The sequence below is a fragment of the Octodon degus genome, unplaced genomic scaffold (genome assembly GCF_000260255.1).
Source record: "Octodon degus isolate 3935 unplaced genomic scaffold, OctDeg1.0 scaffold00033, whole genome shotgun sequence".
NCBI lineage: Eukaryota > Metazoa > Chordata > Mammalia > Rodentia > Octodontidae > Octodon > Octodon degus.
In genome coordinates this window covers 6,837,434-6,862,559 of record NW_004524609.1, presented here as the reverse complement: position 1 = coordinate 6,862,559, position 25,126 = coordinate 6,837,434, and the positions used below count along the sequence as shown (strand labels likewise).

General features: G+C 53.5%; 1 protein-coding gene across 4 annotated transcripts in view; it reads right to left on the bottom strand.

The window, feature by feature from the left end:
* Axin2 (axin 2) overlaps positions 1-24,581 on the bottom strand; it is a 29,724-nt gene extending 5,143 nt beyond the window's left edge. Inside the window, exons 1-9 of one of the 4 annotated variants that reach the window (XM_004630042.2) lie at positions 23,962-24,580; positions 22,296-23,221; positions 14,609-14,749; positions 6,187-6,289; positions 3,775-3,915; positions 3,100-3,590; positions 2,685-2,879; positions 2,168-2,398; positions 1,499-1,594 (exon numbers count right to left, since the gene is read on the bottom strand). In XM_004630042.2, coding sequence (XP_004630099.1) covers positions 1,499-1,594; positions 2,168-2,398; positions 2,685-2,879; positions 3,100-3,590; positions 3,775-3,915; positions 6,187-6,289; positions 14,609-14,749; positions 22,296-23,110 — 2,213 coding nt within the window. In that variant the 5' untranslated portion in view covers positions 23,111-23,221; positions 23,962-24,580. Of the gene's footprint in view, positions 1-1,498; positions 1,595-2,167; positions 2,399-2,684; positions 2,880-3,099; positions 3,591-3,774; positions 3,916-6,186; positions 6,290-14,608; positions 14,750-22,295; positions 23,222-23,961 lie in introns of all 4 variants that reach the window. The other 3 variants (XM_023714093.1, XM_023714094.1, XM_004630043.2) reach the window with 3 other exon arrangements.
* Positions 24,582-25,126: the final 545 nt, after the last annotated feature.

Here is a 25,126-nt window from a genome sequence, read left to right as displayed (position 1 = left end):
TGCTCCAGCAGAACACAGGCAACTTAAGGGAGTCAGACCACAGTCATTTATTCTGAGTTTGTGAAGAGTAGCTCTCAAGCTGGGCGTGGTGGTGCATGCCTGTGGTCCCTGCACTCGGGAGGCTGAGGCAGGAGGATCATTATGAGCTCAATACCAGTCTGGGCTACAAAGTAAGCTCACAGTTAGCCTGAACTACACAGCGAGACCTTGTCTCAAAAAGACGAAGACAAAAAAAAAAAAAAAAAAAAAAAAAAATGCTGTTGGCCTGGACAGCAAATAGAAGGTGGTTTAGTCAAGATTTCACTTTAGTTGTTGCTCTTTTTTTGTTTTTAAAGACAAGGCCTTGCTATGCAGTTCAGGCTGGCCTTGAACTCACTATATAGCCCTCCAGGATATAGAAGCCTCAAAACTCACGAAGATCCTCCTGCCTCAGTCTCCCAACTGCTGGGATGACAGGAATGCACTGTAACAAATGGCCATTTCAACCCAACTTCAAACACTACTATTCACTGCTCAGGATCAAGAGACTAAAAGGAAAATTTTAGATCATATAGATCTCATGGTAGCAGTTCTCTTTAAAATGTACCATCCTGGGTCAGGGAGATGGCTCAGTAGAATAAGTGTTTCCCTGGCAAGCACAAGGGCCTGAGTTCAATTCCTGGTTCTGCAAAAAAAAAAAAAAAAGTGCTATCCTATAATTAAACTGAGCCAGGCTTCTTAGTTTTTGTTTTGAGACAGGGTCTTGCTGTATAGCCCAGGCTGGCCTCAAGCTTGCAATGATCCTCCTACCTCAGCCTCCCCAGTGCTGGGATTATAGGCATGCACCACCACACCCAGCCAGGCTTCTTACTCTGTAGGTGTAACTGCAGAAGATAAATCATGGCCTAATTTCGGAGAACACACTGCTTTCCCTAAGCAAAACACCAAGACAGTCTTCGCAGCAGCTACCCCAGGTGGAGATTCACCTTCCTACTCCAGGGTAGCACAGAGATGTTTCTGGGAGCGTCAGCTTGCAAGCAGAACAGAGATGACTTCTCCACACGGGCTGAGGCTCGTCACCCACCCATCAATGGCTCTGTGTGAGCCGCAGAAAACTCGGTCGTGCACTTGTAGGACACATGTATTTTCCACGACCCCCTGGATGGCACATCTGCCCCTCACCGGTGCTAACACCCAGGTGATTTCAACACTAAGAAGTTCTCCAGGCTGGGTGTGGTATGAGCCTGTAATCTCAGCACTCTGGGCAGCCGATGCAGAAAGACCACCAAGTTTGAGTTTCGTTCAAGCACCTTGGTTAGACCCTGTCTCTCCCCCCAAAAAAGAAAAACAACAAACAAAAGAAGGGCTGGGAATGGACCTCTGTGAGAAAGCCAAGTTCAACCTCCAGTACCATTAAAAAAGAAAAACACAGTTTCACAAAAACGCAACTCCCCGGGATGGCAACCCGGACATGGAAGCCACTCGGCGGGGCTTGGTCACGCCAGGTAGGGACACTCACTCTTCTGGAGCCAGGCCTGGGGTGGAGAAGAGCGTGGCTCCCGCCTGACCAGTGGCACTGTGGTTCTTGTCCCTCTGCTGACTGCTCACGCAGCACCTGAGGACACAGCCAGGACGAGGGGTTCAGAGGCGCACTCCTGTCCCCAGGGCAACTGGGAGCAGACAGCAAACTACTTTCTCTGGCCTCCAGATGAGACGCAAACCCAACTTTCATCCTACGAAGACCCAACCAAGGCTCTGTGCTAACAGGGACTGGAGGAGGCCTAGAGGCATCTTGGGGCCGCCAGTGAACCCCAACGAATGGGGATCAGGACACTCCCAGCCCCAGAGAACGGCTGAGGTCCGGATGCTCTACCAACCACGGCCACTCAGGCTCCTCCAACCAGCCTTAAATGATGAAGACATTCATGAGCAACAAGAGAACGGCTTCTACTTCTAGGCGTGACTTGCCTAGCAAACAGATCCTAGTTTACCTCTGGCAGAACAAACAGAACTGAAGGGAACAACTTCTAGAGGCTAGAAGAGACTTAACCAGAGCAACGCTTCCTGTTGGAGGAGAGTCTGAATGAGCAGGAGGCAGACAGTAAGGTCTCTGCCCGTGAGCAACAGCCAAGAGCCCCCTCCAAACCCAACCCTGCCCACCATAGCCTCCGATGCCCCCTCCACTCACCGCTGCTTGGAGGGCTTGGACACCTCCGCTAGCCTCCGGCAGGCCTCCTCCAGCTGCGCCAGAGTGTTGGGTGGGGTCAGGGGAGGCATCGCAGGATCTTGGGCAAAGGGGTGAGTGCGGGGGGCTGTGCGGGAGTGCCCGCTGCTGCCCCACAGGTGATGCCGGCCGACTTGTTCGCCTGGGGACGCACGGGGTAGCTCCAAGGGGTAGACCTTTTTGGTGCTTTGGGCACTAAACAAGCAATGAGGAGAAAAAGAAGAAATTGGGTTAGAAAAACTGGAAAATGTGACTTCAATACAAATTCATCTATTCTGCTTTCAGAGGAAGAGGGAAGAAAATAACTCTGCCATAACATGACTACGGGTCATTGCCAAAACATGACATTTTTGTGGTCTGCTCAATCCAACGTCTAATATTAAGACGGCAGGAGCAAACAGTCCCGTTTGTTTTCAGCCAACTGCAGAAATAGCCACCCCGCAGCACCTCCCTAGCGAGTGCCCCAGCGGGCAGTGTTTACCTATGGGGCTTGGGCTTGCTCTGCCGCTCACTCTCCAGCATCCACTGCCAGACATCGTGGGACCTGTCTCCTTCCTCCCCCGGAAGCTGCAGGGTCCCAGCTCCGCTGGGGGCCCCTCCTTCCCTGGTGGAGAGGGCCAGGCTGGGATCCGGGCCTTTCCCGTTTCGTTTGGGCAGGGCACTGCCTCTGCTGCCACTGTGGGGAACCAAAACCACACGCAACCCAGACACCCCATTAAATTTCTAGGACCTGTGGAGTTAGACAGGCTGGCAAGGGGTCAGGGACAGGAAAGATGTCGGCCTTTGCCCCCCTCCTAGAGGCTAAGTGCCCATGGCCGTGGACCCCACCTCCGACCTGCCCAGGGCTCAGTATAGGAAAGTCCCTGCCAGCACAGAATGGTCCGCAGGACACTCACCCCAGCGGCTCCCCGGGCAGAGGCTCCGAAGCTTTAGGGTGGCTCTTGCATTTCGAGTAGCAGTAATACTCGGTGCTCCCCGGGCAGAAGCAGCGCACCCGCTGCGTGGCTTCTGCCTCAATCTCCTCCTTGGTCTTCGGGAGGGCATGGTGGTGGATGTAGTGGTGGTGGACATGCTTCGTGGTCTGCTTGGTCAGGAAGCCCTTGACCCGGAGGAGGGGGCAGGTGGCGGCTGCGGGGGGCAGCTTGCCCCCGGCGGGCAGGGAGTGGTACTGCTGGTGGTAGTGGTCGGGGGAGCGAGAGCGCGGGCTGTAGCGGCCCACACCGGGCGACTGGCAGCCGGGAGTCTTAAGAACCCTGGAAAGGTGGTCATCCAGAATCGTCTGCGGGTCTTCCTCATAGCTGCTGGAGGGCAAGAGGGACAGAGGGGGCTGGGCAGGTGCCCCATCCCGAGAGGTCAGAGGCTGCTCGGATCCCTCCTTCTCTTCATCCTGGAAAGGCCGGAGGAAAAAAGTGAACAATCCAGGAAGCACTGAGCACGGGAGACCCCGCTTTGCGCACCCACCCAGCGCACGTGCTCGCTCGCAGGCACGCACGCACGCACGCACTCACACGTGGGCACACAGGGGCGTGCACGCATGCGCGTTCGGATGCAGGCAGCCGGACCGGGCGTACCTCGCGCATCTGCTGCAGCCGCTCCTCCAAGCTGTGGCGGCTCTCCATCTCCAGCTTCAGCTTCTCCAGCCTGGAGATGAGCTCGGCCGCGAAGGCGGCGGGTTCCACAGGCGCCATCTCCTTCGGCAGGCGGTGGGTTCTCTGAGGGCGCAGGGGGAAAGGGAAGAGGCGCGTTCAGCAGGCCGGGCTGGCTCCGGCGTTCCGAGTTGTGAGGGCCCAGCGTGTCCAGGGCTGGGTGGAGAGCTGATAGCAGGGCGGCCCGCGCCGCTCCGGATTTTATGCGCTGGCTCCGCGGCCTCATGGAGAGCCATGGTCCCCACCAGCATTTGCCTTGGGCAGGAGCAGTTGGTCGCACTCCGAGAGGCCCTGCTTGTTCTCTCTGTAGTACAACCAGCCCATCAGTAGCTACTCTGAAGTAGAAAATCTTCAAAGACTGTTGTCAAACATCAAAAAAAAAAGCAGCCCTCTGAGTGGGGAGGGGAGAGAAATCAACTCAAGGAATAGAAAGTAGTCTAAACAGAAAGGGGGCTGGAAATTTTAAAAAATAAGATTGGAAAGGAGGTGTAGGGGGGTATGGTGGGGGGAGGCGACGGAGTCAGTCGGCCCTGGATCAGAGAAGAAGTGGTAATTTCTTTCCTGGCCGCACACTGCGCACCTCTGAGGTGGTGTTGTCTCAACACAGTCCTCGATCTCCCTCGTTTTTCTCCTCCCCTCCTCCCCATCTCTTTGTACAGAAAATGAAGAAAGCTGCTGCAGGCTAGTAGCAGAACACTGCTGAGCTTGGCTGCCTGAAGCTGATCTATCAAGGGAAAAGGGAACATCTCCAAATCAAGTGTAGAATATAAAAAGGCACCGAGAACGCTGCCAAAAGCAGCAAACAGAGAGAACCCCCGCCGCCCAGCTTTCTGTCCTTTTTCTGTCATCTCAGTTCTCCTACCCCCCACCTCTCCGCTGCTCTACCTCTTTCCTTAGCTCCCCCTTGCTTTGCCCTTTGCTTTGGGGTGTGGGGAGCAGAAGCCAACTTTCAGAGGACCAACGTCTCCCCCAGTCAAAGAAATGGGCCTTGCTACAGCCGCGGCTTAGCTGAGACATGTGAGAGGGGCAGGGCACAGGCCCGGGTAGATGGCCACTGTCACAGGCAGGCCCCCTGCATCCCCTACCCTCACACCCATCAAAGCACTGCGTGAGGGATAAAGTCCATTTGCACACCCCAGGACAAAAATCATCTCATTTACAAGCTTGAGGCTTGGGCCACAGTATTTTTCTTTGTTAACACAGACACCCACCAGGTCAAAAATTTTGGTCATTCATATTATCAAGGGAGAAGAGTCTTCATATGCTGATTTCAGGGCAAGGTAGGGTTGCGCTTGTCTAGTGATGAGCTTTCACCTAAGGGGGACACTCTGTGCACTAAGGCAACACAGGACTAGCAAGTTGATGTGTTAAGTTTTGTGAACACTACCTAAGCAGACAGATCAATTGGTCTCTGAAGCCAGTGCAGAAACTTTATAGACACCTGCCATTAAGCCAGTCCTCTCTTCGCCTTCTTGAAGAAAACTGTGCCTATATCCTGGCCCTCAAGCTCAGTGTAAAAAATACAGCCCCGAAATGGGAAATTGAACAGAGCGGCTCCTGAGTAAAAGGGGTCGTGTGCTGCTGAATGCTTTCAGGGTATGTAATTAAAAGGGAAAGGTTCCAGAGAAGACCTTCATTGTCCACACACAGGAAGGCTCCTCTTAGGAGACCAGATCTGCTCTTCCAAAATGTTCAGCATTTGTCAGGCATAGGCTCACCAGCAGGTATAAGCCAAATTCTGGGGTTTGAAATAGACAAGGCAGGCTGGGCAGATAGCTCAGTGGCCTGGCAAATGCAAGGTCCTGAGTTCGATGCACAGTACCAAAAAGAAAAAAAAAAATGAAATAGACAAGGCGCAACCACCATCCTCCCTCAGACATGAGTAAGAGAAAACAAACAGGTAAATGGATGGCTCAGCAGACTGAGCTCCCCATTCAGCACAAGCAGCAGGCAGTCCTGGGGACATGACTTTCCTTCCAAGGCAGCACAGCCTTCTAACCTCGATCACTTACTCATCTGAGCAGTTACTGAATACCTAATGTATCAGGAGCTGTTCTTCGTCTCGATAAAGAAGGCAATGGGCTTCTGCTCTAGTGGGACTGCAGTTAGCGCACTGTGTGATCATCTAGCACTACTTGGCTTCTAGGAGGGAGCTGTTTCCATTTCTTTTTCAGAGGAAACTTTCCCTTTCTCAACTCCTATAATGTGAAGAGTCAAAGCACAGGTCACCTTGAGCCTCAGGAGCACTTGCTATGCCGCTTGTCTAACGCCCACCTCCCAACTCTTTTCTTCAGGACTCAACACCACAGAAAACAGCCGCCTCCCCTCTTTACTCACCGGGAAATGAGGTAGAGACACTTGGCCATTGGCCTTCACACTGCGATGCATTTCTCTCTGGAGCTGTTTCTTACTCCCCACACGATAAGGAGGGATTCCATCTCTATGGGGAGAAAACCAAGATATCCACAGGTCTCGAGAACGCCTTCAGCACATGGGCTACACTCACACAGGCCCTCGCGAGCCTCAGTCTTGGTAGGGCAGCCACACATCTCCAGATACAGTGACTGTCCTCATCACAGGGAGGAACCATCCAAGAACATGCTGCCAAACCCACTGCCAGCTCTGCCACCAACCATCTCAAAGACCCTGGCTCCCTCGCAGATGCAGGAGCAACTTGGAAAAAGGTGGGAGAACTCAACGCTCTAGCTACTGTCTTGAAACGTTGCACTCTGTCCAGCCTGTTGCAGAGTGAAAGCTGTCCTCTTTTCATAGTTTGTCACCACTGCCAAGCGCCATCATGAAAACAGTGCCGCAGAGCACACCAAGGCAAAAAGGTTGGGACAGGAACCAGACCCACAGGGGTCCAACCTAAGTGAAGCATTATATCCAACAGCCAACTTCTTGACCCTTTCCAAATTTCTTTTTATAAAATCATGCATGGTGGTTTCGTCTGGCTCCAAATCCCACCACCTTCAATAAATTAGCAGAGAGAGGACCAATGTGGGTGTACAGAAAGCCATTCCTATGCGGTACTCTGCACAATTCCTTTTGCTTTTTAATTCTATTGAGACAGACATAGCAATGAGACAGTTTCAAAACAGGTTAGTAGGACAGTTACAATAATTAATACATGACATGTTGTGGCCTTTCTGCACAATTCTTTAAGATGTTGAGCACCTACTATGTGCCAGGCTTGTCTTAGGCACTAGGCAAAAGAGCAGTGAATAAGGGTTAAAAATTGCATTGTTTTTAAGAAGTCACTTTAATGGGGTGGCACAGGCCATGGGCAAAACATGGCTGGAAGATGTAAGTGCTATGATAATGCGGCAGGAAGCTGGGAGTCTCTGGAAATGGGGGAGCTCCAATTTTAAAGTGTGTGGAGGGGTTCCGAGCTGGGGGCAGAGTGGTTATGTGTGCCCATAATCCCAACAGTCTGCAAGGCTGATGTCAGAGGATCCAGAGCTGAAGCCCATCCTAGGCAACTCAGCAAGACCCTGTGTCAAGAAAGTAAAAGGGGGGTGAGGGGTACAGCTCAGTGCTTTGTAGTTCAATCCCCAGTACTACAAAATAAAGTGGTGGTGGGGGAGAGGGTTTGCTGAAGTCCTTGAGAAGTAAAGTTTGGGCAAAGACCTAAAGCTGTGTGGATACACCTATGTCATCATTCAAAAAGAATTTTTTTTTTTAAAAAAACCACATACAACAAAATTAGCGAAAGCTGGCATGGTGGTGACACCTGCAGTCCCAGTACTTGGGACAGGGAGGCAGCAGTTGTGTGTTCAAGATCAGCCTGGATTACACCGTGGAGACCATGTCTCAGAAACATAAGCAAGAAGATTTTTTTTTTTTTAAAGCTACACTTGAATTACCTTTCACTAAAAAAATGACCTGAAATTGGTATAGTTTCTTAAAAATAATTTCTTTCTTGAAAGCAGTAAGAGTGGTTAAAGTGTGATTCTTGCCCAATGATGACTTACAAAGCCGCCACACTCAACCACTTCCACAGTGCATCACGCTTGGAGATTGTAAATATTGAAACTGGGTGTTTGGATGTTTCAGGTTCCTGGTGTTGTGTTCACAGAGTGAAATGAAAGAAAACACCTTTGGCTCATCAGCAGTGACAAATAACAGAGCCTAAAGTCAAGGGAGTGAGTGGGCAGGGGTAACTGGTTGCCCAGGGACTCCTTATCTGCGATGACCTACAGTCCTCAGTGGCTGCATCTGCTGGGAGTCTGAGGACGTAGAACAACACGGCCACTGAGAAGACAAGATTCCAGTGTGGCAGTGAACCAGTCTCTGAGAGCCAAGCCTTGGCTAAAGACTGTGTAAGAGATAATCACCCTGAAGGTTCAGGGAGCGGGCAGGAGAGCGATCAATGTCTAAGAAACTTCTAGAGTCCTTCCCTGGAGGAAGCTGAGAAGGAGCGGGGAGGAGCTGTGGGAAGGGCTGGCCATCTGACCGGTGCCAGTAAGAAGCAGGTCTCTAGGCAGCCTCCTCCCTGACATCTGACCAGGCTCTTGAAGGTGGGACAGGTAGGAGAGAAGGCTCCAAGTCTAGCAGTTTACTCCACTGGCTAAGTTGGTTTATCAGAACTCAGTGTTGGGCCGTTTACTGGACACAGGAGGAAACTCGACCCTCCTGAGCACACGTGCACGTGCAGCCAGCCACCAGAGCCCGCAGCCCCAGTACCTGCTGTGGGTCAGACGCGGACATGTCAACAGACCTCCTTCTCACAAGTCTTTGTGAATCACATTCTACTTAGGACCAGGAACACTCAGTAATCCTTGGTTGCAGGAAGATCCAGGATTCACGTTCCCAGATCCAGTCTAAGCCATTGCTAGGCTTCAGAATAGGTGTCCTGACTCAGCAGCCCACCCTCAAGGTCCCCATTTCCAGATGGCACTCCTGGGCCTAGCAGGCTTCCTGCTCATCTGAAGATGGAGGTGCCACTGCTTGAGCACCCCGTGACATTCTAATAGGACAGACAGGAAATGCCAGCAGAGCCAGGCGGTGGGGGCCCACAGAGGGGTCTCTCAGCCTGGCCTACCTGCTTCTGCCCCAAGCCTGCACGACAGTGGTCACTGTCCTCTACTGCCCGGAACCCTTCAGAGACTCCAGAGAGCTTTGCTCTTCTCATCTTCCTGAAAACTGCAGGTCAGAGTCAGACCCCTTGTCAGCCCTACTGTGGCACATGACACAGGCTCAAGGGGACTAGGACAGCCCCCCACCTGACCCCTTGGGCAACCCTCAAGTCTCCACCAAGGGACCTCATTCTTTTCTCCTTCCTTTCCTCTCAGAATCAATGGCAAGGAGGGTATAACTCTCCTGCTCTCTTCATAGAAGGGAGAAAGTAAAGAGAAGAGGTGCAGAGCAAGGGGAAGCAGCAACAGCAGCATCGAGGGTCAGCTGAACGCAGCACTTGATGGGCCCCAGCCCAGCCCCAGGGAAGGTGACAGACAGCTGAGCCAAGGCAGCTCATGAGCAGAGCAGAAGCGGGGGCGTGGCCTGGAGAGGACCAAAGAGGGCTGCGGGCAACCTTAAGGCAGCGTGGCTGCAGCTTCCCCGCCAAGATTCTGCTTCCAAAGCAGCCCCTCACGCAGGCACTACAAGTCTATGATCAGTTTCCTGGCTGCTCAAAACTGTGAGCTGAAGAGCGCCAGAGTTTCGGTCCCTCTGTAGTCTCCTTTCATTATAAACATTTTAGCTAACGAGCCCACTGCCAGGCCCAGCTGTTTCCGGGGAGCACCGAGTTGGAAGTGTGGACCACTCAGCTGCCATTTAAGCCAAGCCAATTAGTTCAGCCTTTTGACTCTGCCGGGTCCAACCTAACCTGAATGTCATTTTCCAGAGGTTTTGAAATAGGGCCCTGTGCGGACGACCACGCACATCTGCATGTGGCAGTCTCTCTGAGGTGGCCTTTGATCCTAGCCACTGTCAAAAGCCTGGAGAGTAAGATAAGGTGACGTCTGCAGCTCACGCAGATGCGCTCCCTGGTGTCCAGGGCAAGCACCCATAAATGAGCTGTCAGGAAATAAAAATGCATACATAAAAACAACTGCCGCCCCCTGCAGGGCCAGGAAGGCCTCCTCTGCTGACATGGGGACACTCAGCAGGCAGCTGCTGCTCACCCTGACTACAGGAGCAGTTCTGTGCAGAAAGACAAGACAGAGACGGCTCCATGCCAGCCACGTGGCTTCTCCAGTCCCTGACACCTCTCGCCCACCAGGCTCCCCTTGGTGGCCAGGGTCTTGCTGCTGCTGGTGCTCTTGCCCCTGGGCCCCACCCTCCTGAGCCTGATGCCCTGGAATGGCCCCTGTTCCTTCTGCCCTCAGCACACTTAAGGGCTGCTTTTGGATTTTGCTGGAAATCTGGTGGTTAACTTTAAAAAAAAAAAAAAAAAAGTTAAAAAGCCATTCCTTCTGAGAATGCAGGTTTGAGAGTAACAGGCTCATAAAACAGCCTTCTCAGAAGCCTATAACGGAGACTCAAATCCCCAGCCGTCTTTAACGGGGCTTTTTACTTAGCAGGGAAACAGAAGTCAGCAGCAGGCAATGGGAGCGGCAGTGGTTTCTTTAAAGCCCCGGCCTGCTCTGCACATCCAGGCCCATTCGGCTCCCTGGAATAACCAAGTACAGGCCGGCCCTGCCCCACCTACCCAGGCCTCTTGCAAAGGCCCCCGGGACTTAATTGGTTCTGTGGCAAATGAGACGATTGCCTCCCTGGGCTTGTGTCTAATGAACTCCAACCTTCTGGAGTCTATTGAAGGCTGCCTGTGACCCCTTCTCCCCCGGCCCCAGCCCTGTCCCCTCCCAGCTCCCAGCAGGGCAGCCAGCCCCACTCCCCAGCCCCTCACAGCCGCCACTGGCCATTGTGAGAGGAGAAACCGCCAGGGCTCTTTTCATGCTTTATGGGGCGCTCCTATTCACTTGTTCAAGGAAATTTCAAAGGGGCCTGCTACCCTCTCATCCCCTCTAAGTTCCCCGGGATGAACAATGGGCTGAAAGCGATTCAGCTCCGCTTTTCATCCCCTGCACACTTTATTTCTCTCTTGGCGCGCTCATCTGCACGAGGCCCGCAATTGGCAGAGCTCTGAAGAGGGGTCTAATCCCAGCCCTGGGAATCCCGGGTGACCAGCAACAGGGCAGATTGCCCATCCGCAGGGCCAAGTGGCCAGGGGGCCCCGCAGCGCCCCAAGCAGCCAAGTCCGCCTGGCCAGAGTGGGGGCCACAGGGACCCCACACCTGGAGCTCCTGGCAGTCTCAGAGCCACAGGGGCCTTTAAGGGTGAGCTTGTCCTTTCTTATGGGCTCCTGGTTTTGGGGTGCTTCTGTCCCCACCACAAGTGGCAGGAGACACAACTCCTGCCAATGCCTGATCTCTGTTGCCACCTGCCCCCCCAGTTGGCCTGCACACCCCCAGCTGGGTGCAAGCATGACAGTGAACCTGACAGCCTGCCCACTTGATTGGCACAGGTCTCCAAGCCCCCAGCACTGCCAGGATCATCAGAGCCAACACTGCCAGCTTTTTCCTGGCTTCCTGGTTACTCAGTACCAGTGGTAGGCAGCCATACCATGTCATAATAACACCTGCAGGCTCTCCCACCGGGGGGCCCAAGGTGCCTGCTGCGCCCCAGAGAAAGATACAAAACAAGGTATTTGTCGTTTTGTAGATTGTTTTTTTCCTGGGGGAAGAGGGTACTGGTTTTGGTTTTTGGTGGTACTGAAGGTTAAAGCTAGTCTTTCCACTGAGCTATGTCCCCTGCCCTTTCTTATTACTTGAGACAAGGTTTCATTAAATTGTCTGCTAAGTTGGTAAGGCTGGACTTGAACCTGTGATCCTCCTGACTCAGCCTCTCAGAGTATTGGGATTATAGGTGTACAGCACCAGGCCCAGCTTCTGTCTCCATATTACTTTTGGGCTGGGGATATAACTCAGCAGCACAAGCACCTACCTGGCAAGTGCAAGGTCCTGAGTTCGATTTCTGGTACTAAACAGTAATCATAAATGTAAAAAATAGAGTGTTAATGACCTTCATGCTACCCCTTGCTACCTAGGATCAGTGGCTGTCAAACCTCCTCAAGACCTGCAATGGCCTCAAGGGGAAGGAGTAAGAAGTTGGAAGTCAAGTTTGGAACTGAAAGCACTTTCTTTCTGGGCAGGGGGCAAGAGGAGTCAGTGAGGAGTAGGATTTCCCTCCTTACTCTTCCCCAAGCTTATAACTAATAAAGAGAACCCAAGTGGCTCACGGGCCTCAGGAGCAACTGGTCCTATGAACACATCTCGTAGCAAAAATCTCTGTGCTGGGGTAAGCATAGCGCATAACCAGCAGGGGCCTCCAGCTCGCCTGGACCAGGCTCCTCCTTGGCCATGAAGGGCAGGTGACGCTCAGGACATCATCCTTCCTTGTGTATCACTGTCCACCTTTCCGATTGATGTCTTGAGAGGATCAGATGAAGTGAGATGGAGCCCACACCCAAGTTATCTCATCAGGAACCCAGAATAACACCTCAGTGATGGGAAATGAAACACAGCCAAGGGCCAGGAAGCCAGCCAAAAACAGTCTAGGAAATCTAAACAGAAGCCCCATAGTCTTAAGTAAACTGCATGGGACCTAGGAGATTCACTCAATGCCTCCATTCAGTTCCAACTCTTGCTTTACACGTAGCACTAAGACGCCTATGCAGTCCACAGGTTGATAAACGCAGAGAGTAATGTTTGATAGAAGCAAGGACACGGATGGTAGCCACAAAAAGACAGCAGGTAGAAGGATAAAGAGAAAACCTATCTGAAGAGTAGAGTGGGCAGCTGGGATCAGATACCTCTAGACAGCCACATGGCTTACGAAAACAAGCCTCCATGTTAATTTTTTACATTAGGAGAAGTAAACTATGCCTTGTCTAAAATTATTCAGTAAAAACAAAGCAAAATGTACTTTTAAGAACTATATCCAGCTGGCTATGGTGGTACACACCTGCAAGCCCAGCACTCTGGGAAGCTGATGCAGGAGGGCCACAAGTTCTAGTCAAGCCTGGGCAATTTAGCAAGACTGCCCCCAAAATAGAAGAGTAGGGTAGTAGTTCAGTGTGAAGGTCCTGGTTCAATGCCCACTACTACCCCATACACACATGCATGCGCCTGAGCTCACACACAAACTGAAAAGAAAAAATGTATATCTAAAGAATTTTTTTTCAAGCATGGACACTTTTAAAAAATCCAAAGCTGGGTGTGATGGCGCGTGCCTGTGATCCCAGCATTCAGAAGGCTGAGGCAAGAAAACTGTTGCAAGTTCAAGACCAGCCTGGGCTACAAAGTGAGCTCAAGGGCAGCCTGAACTGCACAGCAAGACCCTGTCTCAACAAAACAAAACAAAAAATTAAAAAATCCAGACAATATGAAAACCCACTTCTCTGGAACCTACACCTCCAAAGCAAACGAAAGGTGACCTCCGCCGCTGTTTCTGCTCCTGCCAAGCTGGAATTCTCCTCTTAAAATGGGACTTTTCACCTTAAGGTTCCCTCGCCCTTTATTAACTTGAGGTAGCACAACTGAAAGCACCAGGAAATCACGGCGAAGGCCCAAGCTAACTGCAGGCTCTCGCTCCAGCTGGTCCCATGCCGCAAGCAGCAGCAGCGCAGTGGCCAACAGAAACCAGATAGTCTCGAACAAATGAGAAGAACCGCTTTAGGACGCTAAAAGGAACAAAGTCTGAGTAAGTGTGCCAGAACTTACACTATTCAATAGGCTTTCAAAACTGTTCCCTTAGCAGGCAAAGTCTGACTCTAAGTATTTGCTGAGAAGCCTTCAAAGGCCATGCCGGGAACGGTGATTCTCAGCAGGGAGAAAAGCCCTTGGATGGAGAACTGCGCCGTGCCAGGCCCCACCCTGAGCCTCCTGAATCAGAACCCCAAAGGATGGCAGGAAACCGAGTCCTCAGGCCACCACGACACATACACCCCTCCCCCACCCCCTCCAGGAGACCCACGAGAATCACTGCCCTCCCTCTAGAGAGCACCAGTCAACTTCAGCTGGCCTCAGAATCAAAGCGTGATCTGACCTGAATACCTACTGACCTCAGACCGCCTCAGTGACTTTGATGACTTTGAAAAATCCAGAGCTACCCATCTAAAGAGGATCTACTATCGGGCACTATTTTGGAGAGAGCTGCCCCCCCCCCCCCGGCAGGACCCCTGGCACTAAAAAAGGGTTGACATTCCACCAGCTCTTATTCAACTAATGATGCCCACCGCAACATTTGCACGTTGGCACAGTGTACGGTGGCCCTTTAAGGGTATCTGACTTTCTGACCCCCACCACCAATGCTTGTTCCCCGCAAAGACAATGGACTTCTAAACACAATGCTTTCTGGGGAGGCCACCCTGTGTCCCACCTGTGGTTCTACACACTGGATACCTGGGTTCAAAGACCAACCAAGCAATTGTTCCCAAGGGGACAACCAAAGATGGTTAGTTAAACTCAGGAATCTACAGTCATCTCATCTTAACCTTCTGCCATACTTTGGTTTTCTTCTGTTAAGGTACCATCCCAACTTTCCTGGTCAAGGCTGTCAGCTTAACATTACCTAAACTGTCACGTCCCTCTCCTTCACCAGTGTCAAGCCGCTGTCATACTCCCTTGTTCCAAGCAAATGTCCACACTCACACACATGGGCTTTATAAAGCCAGGTGGGGATGTGACAGTTCTGCCCAGTGCCCTGGAGAGTTACACTCCCAGGCATGTACACAGAGCGGACCCCAGAGACTTACACACTACTGTCGGTCATGGACATGGAGTCATCAGTCAGGGCATCACTGGATATCTCACTGTCATTGGCGCTGGTGGCTGGCGCGAAGACATAGCCAGAGCCTACATGGTAGGGGTTCACGGGATCACTCCTCTTGAAGGACCTAAGAGAAAACACAAAGGGGCTGCAATCACAGACCGACCGCACAGAAACCCAGGCCATCCTGTGACCTCAGGACAAGTATATGATTCTGGCTCTCTTTCATGCCACTCTGATGCCCAGTCCAGCTGCAGGCCTGGACAGAAAGCAAAGGTCACCAAAGGGAGGATGTTAACCACTGACTCCCAGAAGGCATGCCGCCAGAGGGTGGGCAGGGGCTAGTACTGCAGGGACGGCCCTGGGAATCCTGAGTCCTGAATACACATGCACAGGGAAGGGAGATAGCCCGCTCTCCTAGGGGAGTCAGTGGCGATGCTGAGACAGGAAGCAAGGCTCCTCTCTCCACCTCCATATCCAGGCCTGACCACAAGAACCCAGCACTGGCCCCCAAACACCCTAACTCCCTGCCTCAAGTCTGTCAGCCTTGTCCAGAGATGCAAACTGTCATGGTGTAGCTGTCTCCCATTGGCCCAGTGCCCACACTGAGCTGGACACACGAGAGCACAGGACAAGGGTTAGGGGTCTCATCTCAGCCTAGGAGCCTCGGCCTTGCCCCTCCCCCCACCCAGGCCTTCCTCACCCGGGGCTCACAGAGGCCTAAGGGCTGAAATGAGCAGCACAGCTGTCTGAAAGCCAGGCCCAGGCCCCTCCTCCGGGGGTCTCCAGCCCTTTTGTCTCATTGGCCTCTGGGTCCTCATTCTGCTCTCTTGATCTCCTCCCAGAACAAGCAGTGCGCCTGTCTCCTGCTGGGTCGCATTCCTCTTGTGTCACCAGCCAGGGAGTTCAGCAGGGGGGAGGAGGATGGGTTCTAGCCTGAAGTTGCAGGAGGCCTCCTTCCCAGCGCCTAGCTACTCCACCACTGGGCCACTCGGCTAAGCAGGCAGCAAAGACATCAGCGGAGGAGAGAAAAGGCTCAGAGAAGACAGCACAGTCTCTCAGGCCACAGCAGCTGGGCTACAGAAAGCCCTGGGCCAGGCAGGGGAGAGGAACCCACCCAAGGTCACAGCCAGTCCTCTGCATGTGCTCTTGGGTGTCTGCAACCCCAGGCTCCCATCTCCTGACACCTGCGGTCTGTACTGGGCACATAACCATAATGTGAACGGCAGGCATGGTACTGACCAACAACGACACAGAGCACCCCAGGGAGAGGCACAGCGTGCTCTGCCCACTTGACAGGTGAGGTCCTTGGCGTCCGCGCAGAGCCCCTGCCCTGTGCAGCACCATGGAACTAACTGGTGGGCTTGGCGTGGGTCCATCTGGCTTTCACCCCACCCCTCTTTCTGCCTCCTAACACAAAGTTTTAGACTAAGGCATAACCAACTCCATGTAGGGAACCAAGATGATGGAGTGGACATTTCTAGAAGAGATGGCTAGGGGCGAGGTGCATCATGACGGACAAGCCAAAAGGCAAGATGACACCAGAAAGGCAGAGAAAAGCTTCCCCCAGACCAGGGGGCTAACTAGTCAAGCTCACAAAGCCTAGGACAAGGGACAGAGGAGTGGGCCTTTAGTGTCAAACCAGTCTATCTTAACAGGATAAGGAGGGACCTGAAGGCTGGGAGTAGAAGAGGGGAGCAGCGCGTGGGGCCAAGGTGCCAACAGGCTGGACTGGAAGGAGGGATGAGCGCAAAGGAGGCCCAAAGGGAAGCTGTTTGCACTTCTGGGTGTCAACAGGGACAGCCAGACCCTAGCTGTAAGGAGCTTTCACTCTAGTGGAAATCACTATAATGAACCCTACACACATCTAAACCAATGTCTTCCCTCGGAAACAGCACTGGGGCTGTAGCTCAGTGGTACAGCACTTGCCTAGCATTGCAAGGCCCTTGGAGTCCATCCTCAGCGCCACCACCACCACCAAAAAATGCAAGGAGAAATCAAATGGGCACAAACTGAACACCTGGTGCGCACACCGTGCCTTGTGGGATGGGGACAGCGTCCTTGTTTTCCTCACTGCTGCACCCCAGTACCACCAACAGGGCCAGCACACATCATCTCCTTAAAGGTGCCCCAGTGGCCAAGCAGGTCCCCAGCCCCACCTAGGCCAAGCACCTGGTCGTGAGCTGGGACACTGGCTCTGCCCTGAGCTAGGCTAGAGCAGAACGCTGGACTCCAGAAGCGTTACACGGCCTACACGGCATTGGAGTGTCGTACAAGGATCACAGAATACTTTCTGCCAGGTGACTCTGAACTGCCCTGCGAGACCTGCCCTATTCTATGTGGGGAGGCAGGCAATTCCACCACATCCTAGAACTTTCTGTGGAGACTCGATGAGAACAGTTAGGATCGCTCATGCATGTTCCTCAACCATGTCCTCCAGGGTCTCCAGACACTGGGCATGCGGAGAACTGGGAATACAGGAAGGCAGGTGCTCTTTCTGGAGCTGAGAAGACTAATGAATGAACCAGTAAAAGCAGCTTCCTGACTGGGGAAGAACTCAAGGAGGAGGAAGAGGTCCCTGCTCCGTGTGGCCACCAGAGATGGAACACCAGGAAGTGTCTTTACAAGTTGGAAAGGAGAAAGGGTTTCTAAATGGTCATTTTTAAAATAGCAGGAAATTCCCTGCTCTAAAGTGCTTGGATGGGGTGACTGACTCCAAGCAGGGAGATAAAATACAATGACTTCTTCAAGGTCCCCTCCTACCATCAGGCCCCAGCGACAAGCAGGTTCTGTACAATCGCAGCAGGAACCAGAAGTCAAGAGGCTGGAGAGCTGATGCTGGCTGACCTGCCAGCCAGCTGTGCCATGTCACAGCTGCCCTAGGTGTGCGGCCCCCACCTAGAAAATGTGCAGTTCACACAAAGCCACCTGGGCCACATTCCTCCACCCTCAGAAAGGCCCAGGCGGGGCCCTGTCATTGAGGGTCACAGCAATATCCTCCCAAAACAACCGCCAACAAAAATAGAGAGCTCTATTCCCAAAATAGAGTACACTACCAACTTCTTTTGTCGTGTTCAGCATGCGACAGCCCTGGTGTATGTGCATGTACCAGACTGCAGTCCGTGGAGGGGCACAGCCAGCCTTGGACGCATCTCCCACACCAGAGGTATTTGGTGGCATGTGGCAAGAGCTCAACATTTGGCTGAGCCTTCTTCAAAGACCTAGATCCATCAAACATTCACTGAGAAGTCTTAAAAGAGGCAGAGTGCAAGATCAAAAAAGCCAAAGCAGCCTTAAATAGCATTCAAACGCTCCTTCCCTGCCCTCAGTCTTTCTATCTTGGTGGTATTAACACATCAACAATGTCTCAGATGTAACCCTTATACTTGCGTCTCCATGGGGAGAAAATGACTCAAGAGAAACCCTCCCCAACAAAAGGACACCTGACTCAAACACCACGGAGTGTGCGTACTGCCACACAAGTTCTTTCACACATGGGCCCCAAAATAAACTTGGCGCCTCCACTTCCAAATAGAGGGCTACTGTGGGATCATTAATTAAAAATGGAATATAATGCTCTTCACTCAGCTGACTGCAAGAAAGCACTTGAGTCTGCCTACAATCATAACCTAACAAGGCAGAGGAAGGAGGCGGGCTATGGGGAGAGGCAGAGACTCAATTCTGAGGGACCCAGAACTTTCTCAGCAGCACATGAATTGTAAGAAAATGGATTAGAGCTATTTTCTTGTGATTACTTAAAAATAAATAAAATGGAAAGAAACTGGCCCATGCTACACCATTCATGCCCAGATGCTCTGATGCTGCCTCAGGACTGCTGGGCCAGGACTCTGCATTCCTGCAGAGTGGGAGGCCGGGGTGGGGGGGGTGGCTTTCTGTGCTGGGTGTGCATCCTTGGGCCTGTCTGCCACCTCAGGACATAAAGGGCTGACAGGTAGCAGAAGCTCCAAGAGCCTCAAGGGAAGGAAATGTGTGGCCAGCCCACTCTTACCTTTCCTTTTTATCCTTTGGTTTTTCCCACACAAGGTCTCACTGAGTAGTCCAGGCTAGCCCAAAACTTGGGATCCTCCTGCCTCAGCTTCCCGTGTCTTAACTTAAATGCTGAGGTTGCTGCCCTCCCATGCCCCAGAGCAAAGGCCTCTGACAGAGCCGGAGAGACCCCACCTGCAGGGCACCCTTCTCAGCCCCAGCTGAGGACCATGCAGCAAAGGGCGACTTGCTTCTGAGGCTGAGTTCGGGCTTTCCCAGAGCCTCTGACAACTTTACAAGATCACAGCTCAAAAGGTACCACCCCCTTCATGAGTTGGGAAGGCAAGAGCAAGAGGTGGACTGCGCGTGGGCAGGGCTTCTGCAACCAGGCACAGCCTGACAAGTGGGTCTGTCTCCGCCAACCGACTTCGTCGGAGCTTTACCCTCCCTCTGCCGGCCACTGCTTCCAGCTTCTCTGTGCGATGGCATCAGACGCTCAGGTCACTGAGGCTAGGCTCCCTCTCAATGGCCTCACACAAAAATGGGCCCCATCAGCCAGTTCTTTCAGAGACCAGGAAGCACGGAGAGCCAGCAGAGGCCATCTGCTGGGCCTGCTGGACTGTAAGGGAAGCCAGAGCAGGAGGCAAGAGGGGTGGCAGATGAGACCAGCCCAGGGCCTGGGAGCACAGGCAGTGCTGCATCCTGGGGCACCCCGCTGCATCCTTCCCAAACTAAATGTCGGGCCCGGGACCACGCCGCCCTGCGCGCTCACCTCGCCCCTGTGCCTGTGCCGCGTGCCGCGTGCCGCGTGCCGGCTTTCCCTCGTGCTCCCCAGCAGATCACTTTTGCTCCGGGTTATTTATAGAGGCCATCAAAAGCCCAGGCATCCCACTCAGCCACTCACAAACCAGGCCCTTCCCTCCTCTGAGGATAATTCCTGCTCTTCCGTCCCAACTATTTATATTAAATCTGACACCAAATCAGCAAGGACACAAACAAGTTGTTCAAAATGAGGCTCCTCTGAGTGGCCAAGGTAAACAGGGCTCAGAAGGCTGGCCAGTGCCCCGGGCATGGGGCCGCCAGGACAGCTCCACAGCCACGGGGCAGAGCCCCCAAGCAGGGCGCGCCTTTTCTGTCCAGCTCATCTCCCTCCCATCCATCCTCCAGGCTGGGTGCCCTGGGCAGTGATGAGTGGGTGGCACGGGCAGGGCAGGCCCACACCTGGACCACTCGGGGTTCCTACATGACAAGAGCAGGCAGGGAAAGACAGACCCAAGTTCAACAAGTAGAAAGGTGCAGGAAGGAGACGCCCTAAGACTTGAGAATGAAAAATGCACTAGAACAATCACCCTTTAAAAAAGCAATATGCTATAACCTTGTTGCTCTTTAAATATACCCAATTATTATTAATTATACCAATTATAACACTTTGTATCTTTTAAACATGTTTCCCCTTTATAAAAGGTTTTCAAGTTTATTGTTTCAAGCCCAAGAACAATTCTAGGACACAGAAGGGATGGTGCCCACCTGTTTTACAGATGGGCACGTGAGGTTCAGGAATGTTTCAGTCTACGTAGTAAGGCGACCCCTGCTAGGACCCAGGCCTTCAAATAACTCAAGATCCTTGACAGCAAACTGCACACACACTGAAGTATCTTGCATGTTAAAATGAAACTGAACCAGCTGGACAGGTCTTCGGCCCTCTGTCCTGATGCCCAACACAGACGGGCTCATAGGGTGCAGGTAAATGCTTCATTCCAATCCAACAGTGGGAGTAAGTACAGGGGAATCCAGTAGGGAAACTCTCCAGGCCAGTGCAAACTCCACTCTCTAGCATCAATGGTGTCCCCAGTTCACAACCAGGAAGGTGGCTCTGGAAAGCAAGATCCGCCCCAGACTCCAGGCTCTCAAAAGCCTCCCCAGAGGTAATCTCAAGCAAGACATTCATGCTGGCCATTCATATCCTGGTCAGAGCCTCTGGAAGGTGAGGGGCAAGGCTGGGTCCCCACTGCCCACTATAAGGAGAGGAGTCAAAGCCAGGTCCTGCCTGGGGTGTACCTTCTTACACTGTTTACAAAGGTGACACTCTGGGGCTGACACCAGGAGACAGAGGCCCCTAGAGAAGCAGGCTTACCACTGCTGTCAGGCTGCAAGTCAAGGAGGCCAGCAACAGAGGCTCACCCCTACACCCTCAAAAGGGAGCTGGGCAGCACTGGCAGGTGCCCAGTGACTGTCCTGCGGTACAGGCCAGACCCAGAACCTTCCTCCAAAACAGCCTGACTCCATAAGCTTAAAGACGCCCAAACAACTACCTCTTGTGATCCTACCCCTCCCTGCAGAAGCCAACCCCCTTCTATTTAGGTGCCGACCAGACAGACATCTGAGCGTTGCGGGACTCGCTTGCAAGGCTGTAAGTGCGCCCCCTGGTGGTTGGCAAATAAGCCCTTCCCCTTCTAACTAGCAATCCACTCATCACCCCTAGATCATGATTTGCTAGGCTCAGAATTACCTGCCTAGCCCAACTCAAGGGGCTGCAGATCACCTATCCAGTAATCTAGCTCCTCCTCCTCTTTCAAGACAGTGGTGGCCACGCCCTACCCAGCGGGAAGTCTTCAGAAGAGGCATCTTGGGTCTCTAACACAGAAGTTCCAGATCACAAGATAAGCTACTTTGACTGACATCAATCAAGTGAACAGCAACCAAGGGCCACCACCTGCCACCCGCCCTGGATGTCACGGACAACAACCCAGGATTAAGATATGCATTCTTCTCTTTTTGGATACTTGGAAGTGGGGAGAAAGGAAGAAACAGAAAAACTCATTCTAACAGGTCTGAAGTTGCCTGCAAAGGTCAAGAATCTTAAGATTTTGCCATTCTATAAAGTACTGTTTGTCTTCAAAGCCTCAAAAAGACAAGTACTCCACAGCCTATGACTCCTGAGCCAAGATCTCCTCTCCAAAAGCACTAATAAACAAATCGCCCACCAAGGTCTGACCCTCAGGCTCACAAGCCTTTAAAACCTGGATTAAGAGACCACCAGACACTAAGGCTAAGGGTCCTTCATTCGGGAGCCCCCGAGCCATCACCAGAACAAGGACCTTTCCTAGATAGAAGCACTTCTTGCTGGGTAAATATCTCCTAATTCCACAGAGAACCACAAGCCCAGTCATTAAGCCAATTGCTGTTTCTTATCTTAACATAAAAGTTCAAAAGATCCCACTTACCCCTCAGTGGGTCTGCACGCTATTTCCTGTGCCCTTACCACAGCCCAGCCACCTCCCAGCCATCTATTACTTCCACTCTCTGCTGATTAGTGGTGAAATGACCCCTTCCCAAACCAGTGCTTAGTGGGCCTGGTGACTCAGAGGCATCAAAAGCTGCTGTCCGCTCTCCGTATCACCCCTTCTGAGACTCCTGGCCAGGATAATGAGTAACCCACATTAATGAATACTGTTTGCCACTGTTTGAAGTTAGCTCAGGAAGACTGTAAGTATTTAGCTATTTGCGCATCACTTCCACACACACACCCCCCTTTAAACAACAGAAAGCAAGATCAAAGCGTTCGTGGCTGGCCTCTGCAGCACATGCACCCGTCCATCCATGCATCCACCCTACTTCACCAGGAGCAGCTGTAAAGCCAGGCCCATCCTCCAAGCCCCCCATCCCAGCCCCTCCCAAAGTCTTACCTGTATCCATTCTCAACAGTTTCCATGGACCTCACACCCACTGTGGCCCTCAGGGTTTTGCTGGACAAGCCAACCACAGTGGGTGAAAGTTTGCATTTGAAGTCGGCACAAGTCCACTCTTCTTCCTCATTCAAGGTGGGGAGGTAGCCACACAAGACCTTCAGGCTCCCCAGTCCAGCATTGCTCATGTAGGCTGTGTTTTCTCCCCCACTCCTCACGTATTCGAGGTATATGTCAGAAGTCAAAAACATCTGGTAGGCGTTTTCCTCCATCACCAGCTGGATCTCAGTCTGTGCCTGGTCAAACATGATGGAGTCGATCTGTTGCTTCTTGATGCCATCTTTTATGTAGGTCTTGGTGGCAGGTTTCAGCTGCTTGGAGACAATGCTGTTGTTCTCAATGTACCTCTTGTAGATTGCTTTGGCTACTCGCAAAGTTTTAGTATCCTTCAGGTTCATCTGCCTGAACCCATTGCAGGCAAACCAGAAGTCTAAGGTATCCACGCATTTCTCCCTCTCCAGGAAGGTCCGGAAGAGGTAAGCACCATCTTGGTCTCCCAGCAAAGAATGCAAGGACTTCGTCCACCTGGTCAGAGGAGAATCGGGGGACGCCCGGCCCTCTGGCTCCCCCAGACCATCTTCATTCCGCCTGGTGTTGGAGGAGACAGGCATGGGTTTGGTGGCCTGGACCCTGACCACTCCTGGCTGGCACGGTGGTGTCTCCCCTTCTTCCCCGGGAACAGGGGGCCGGGGCGCATCCTCTCGGAAGCTGCTGCTGGGATCCGGGAGGCGAGTCACCAACACAGCGCTACTCATGGTTAGCGAGCTCTTCTGAGTTTGGGAATTCTTCCTCTCCTTCCAGTTCCTCTCCACTCCGCCCAGTTTCTTTCTCTCTCTAGTCAGCAGGCGCTCATCTGAGCCTCCACTCTGGAAAGAAAAGGAAGGGGGGAGGTGGGGAGAGAGAAAAGGGTATTGATCTAATCAAAACCAGATCTACCCAACATCAAAGCAAGCAAGTAAACAGGCTTTTCAACTCCTCAAATTCAAATCAAGCAACGCAGCTATCCACGAGGTGCTCATCTCAAGTATCTGACGCTGCTTTTTCAAAGACGAAATTTGAGCTCCCACCACACTTTTTGAGGCGTGGGGGATGGGGAAGGGGCGGGGAAGGTGAACTGGAACCAAGAGGGTGGAGGGCGGCAGTGGGACGAGGAGGTGCGGACACCTCCTTCCAAACGCTGCCTCTGCCCTGGCGCGCGCGGGACGCCCCTGCGCACCCCCTCCCGAGAGCATCCACACTGAGGCAGCGCGCTTCCAGCCGCCCTGGCTAGGTGCAGGTGAAACCAATTTCGGCAAATTTCCCCACTCGACTCTGCAACAGATAACTTGAGCTCCAAACGTGCCCTTCTCCGGCATCTGGTTCCCATTCCCCCCACCCCCTCCTTCTCAGCTCCCCCTTCCCACCCCTTAAAATGTTTGAAGATCTTCGCCCGAAAGAAGCCCGCCCAGCAAGGGCGGGGTGGGCTCCCGGATTCCCAGATTCAGACTGCTTCCCCCACTCCCTGTCCCAGATGTAAATGTTGCTCACCGCCCAACCTAGCCAAGAATCCGGCTCAGCCTGCCTACACCTCTGTCTTCCCTGCTCCCCAAACCGGGAACCAACTCACTCAGTCAAGACTTTGATCTTCAAACTTCAGGACAGCAGAGAAGCCTCGACCTGTCGCCCCCTTGCCCCAAGCCACCTCCCCGGGCGAGTCCCACAAAACCAGATCAGAAGCCGTCTCACGCTACTACTGTTTGTGCCAAGAATCTCAAACTCCACTGAGCTCAAACCACAAGAAAAAAAAGTCTTATCTAACCAATAAACAAGCCACTCTCCGTAACACTGAAGTATCCATCTAAGGAGGGCAGGGGCGGGCCGGGGTTGAGCGCATGCCGCCCTTCCCGGTTCCTCCGGCTGCCGGGCTGAGCAACGAGGCCCGCGAGCGGCGAAGCTGGGGGAGCGCCGAGCACCCGGCAAAGGGAGGCGGGGCGGCCCCGTTACCTGGAAGGCGAAGGCCTCCAAGGCCGGGCTCACATCACCTCTGAGCCCCTCTGGCCCAGTCCCCGGTCCAAATCCGACCGAACGCCTCCAGAGCCCCGGCGGATACAGCGTGGGGTCGAAGCCCCAAGACCGCGCACGCAGAGCCCCGAGTCCGGGCAGGGGTCCCACTCGGCAGCTCAGCTCGCAGCGGCGCCCACGGAGGCGCAGACAGCAGCTGCCTGGTCCCGAAATGGCGACTAGCAGAGTCTCTGCCTCCTCGCGGAAAGGGCCGGGGCACCGGGGAAACCGGAGTCCCGGCAGGAGGGGAACGCAGGGGACGCGGGCGCCCGAGGCTCGGGCCGGTCCTGCGCGCAGCCTGCGCCTTCGCCGGCGCTCCGGGGCCCTAAACGCGGACTCCCGGCTGCGAGGAGAGCAGAAGGGAGGGAAGTGAGAGGGGAGTTCGGGCGGGGGAGAAGCGGGGGCGACGCCACCCTCACATCCCACCCTCCCAGGCGCTCCCGCGCACGCACACCCCGACTCGGTCCGCAGACAGCTACGCGACCCCGCAGGGCTCGGCCGGCTCTCCGCCCCCGCCCCCACCTGGAGGAGTCTCCCCGCGGCCCGGCCACCCCGACGCCGGGTAGGGGGTTCCGGTGCTGGGCCGCCCAGCCAAGCCCCCCGGAGCGCCGGGCGCCGAGCCCGCCGCTCCCCTCCGCACCCGCCCGGAGCGCGCCCCGAAATAGCCGGCCTGCCAACTTCAAAGCGCCGCCCCGCACATCAAAGCGCGCGGGCCGCCCCGCCGCCGCGGC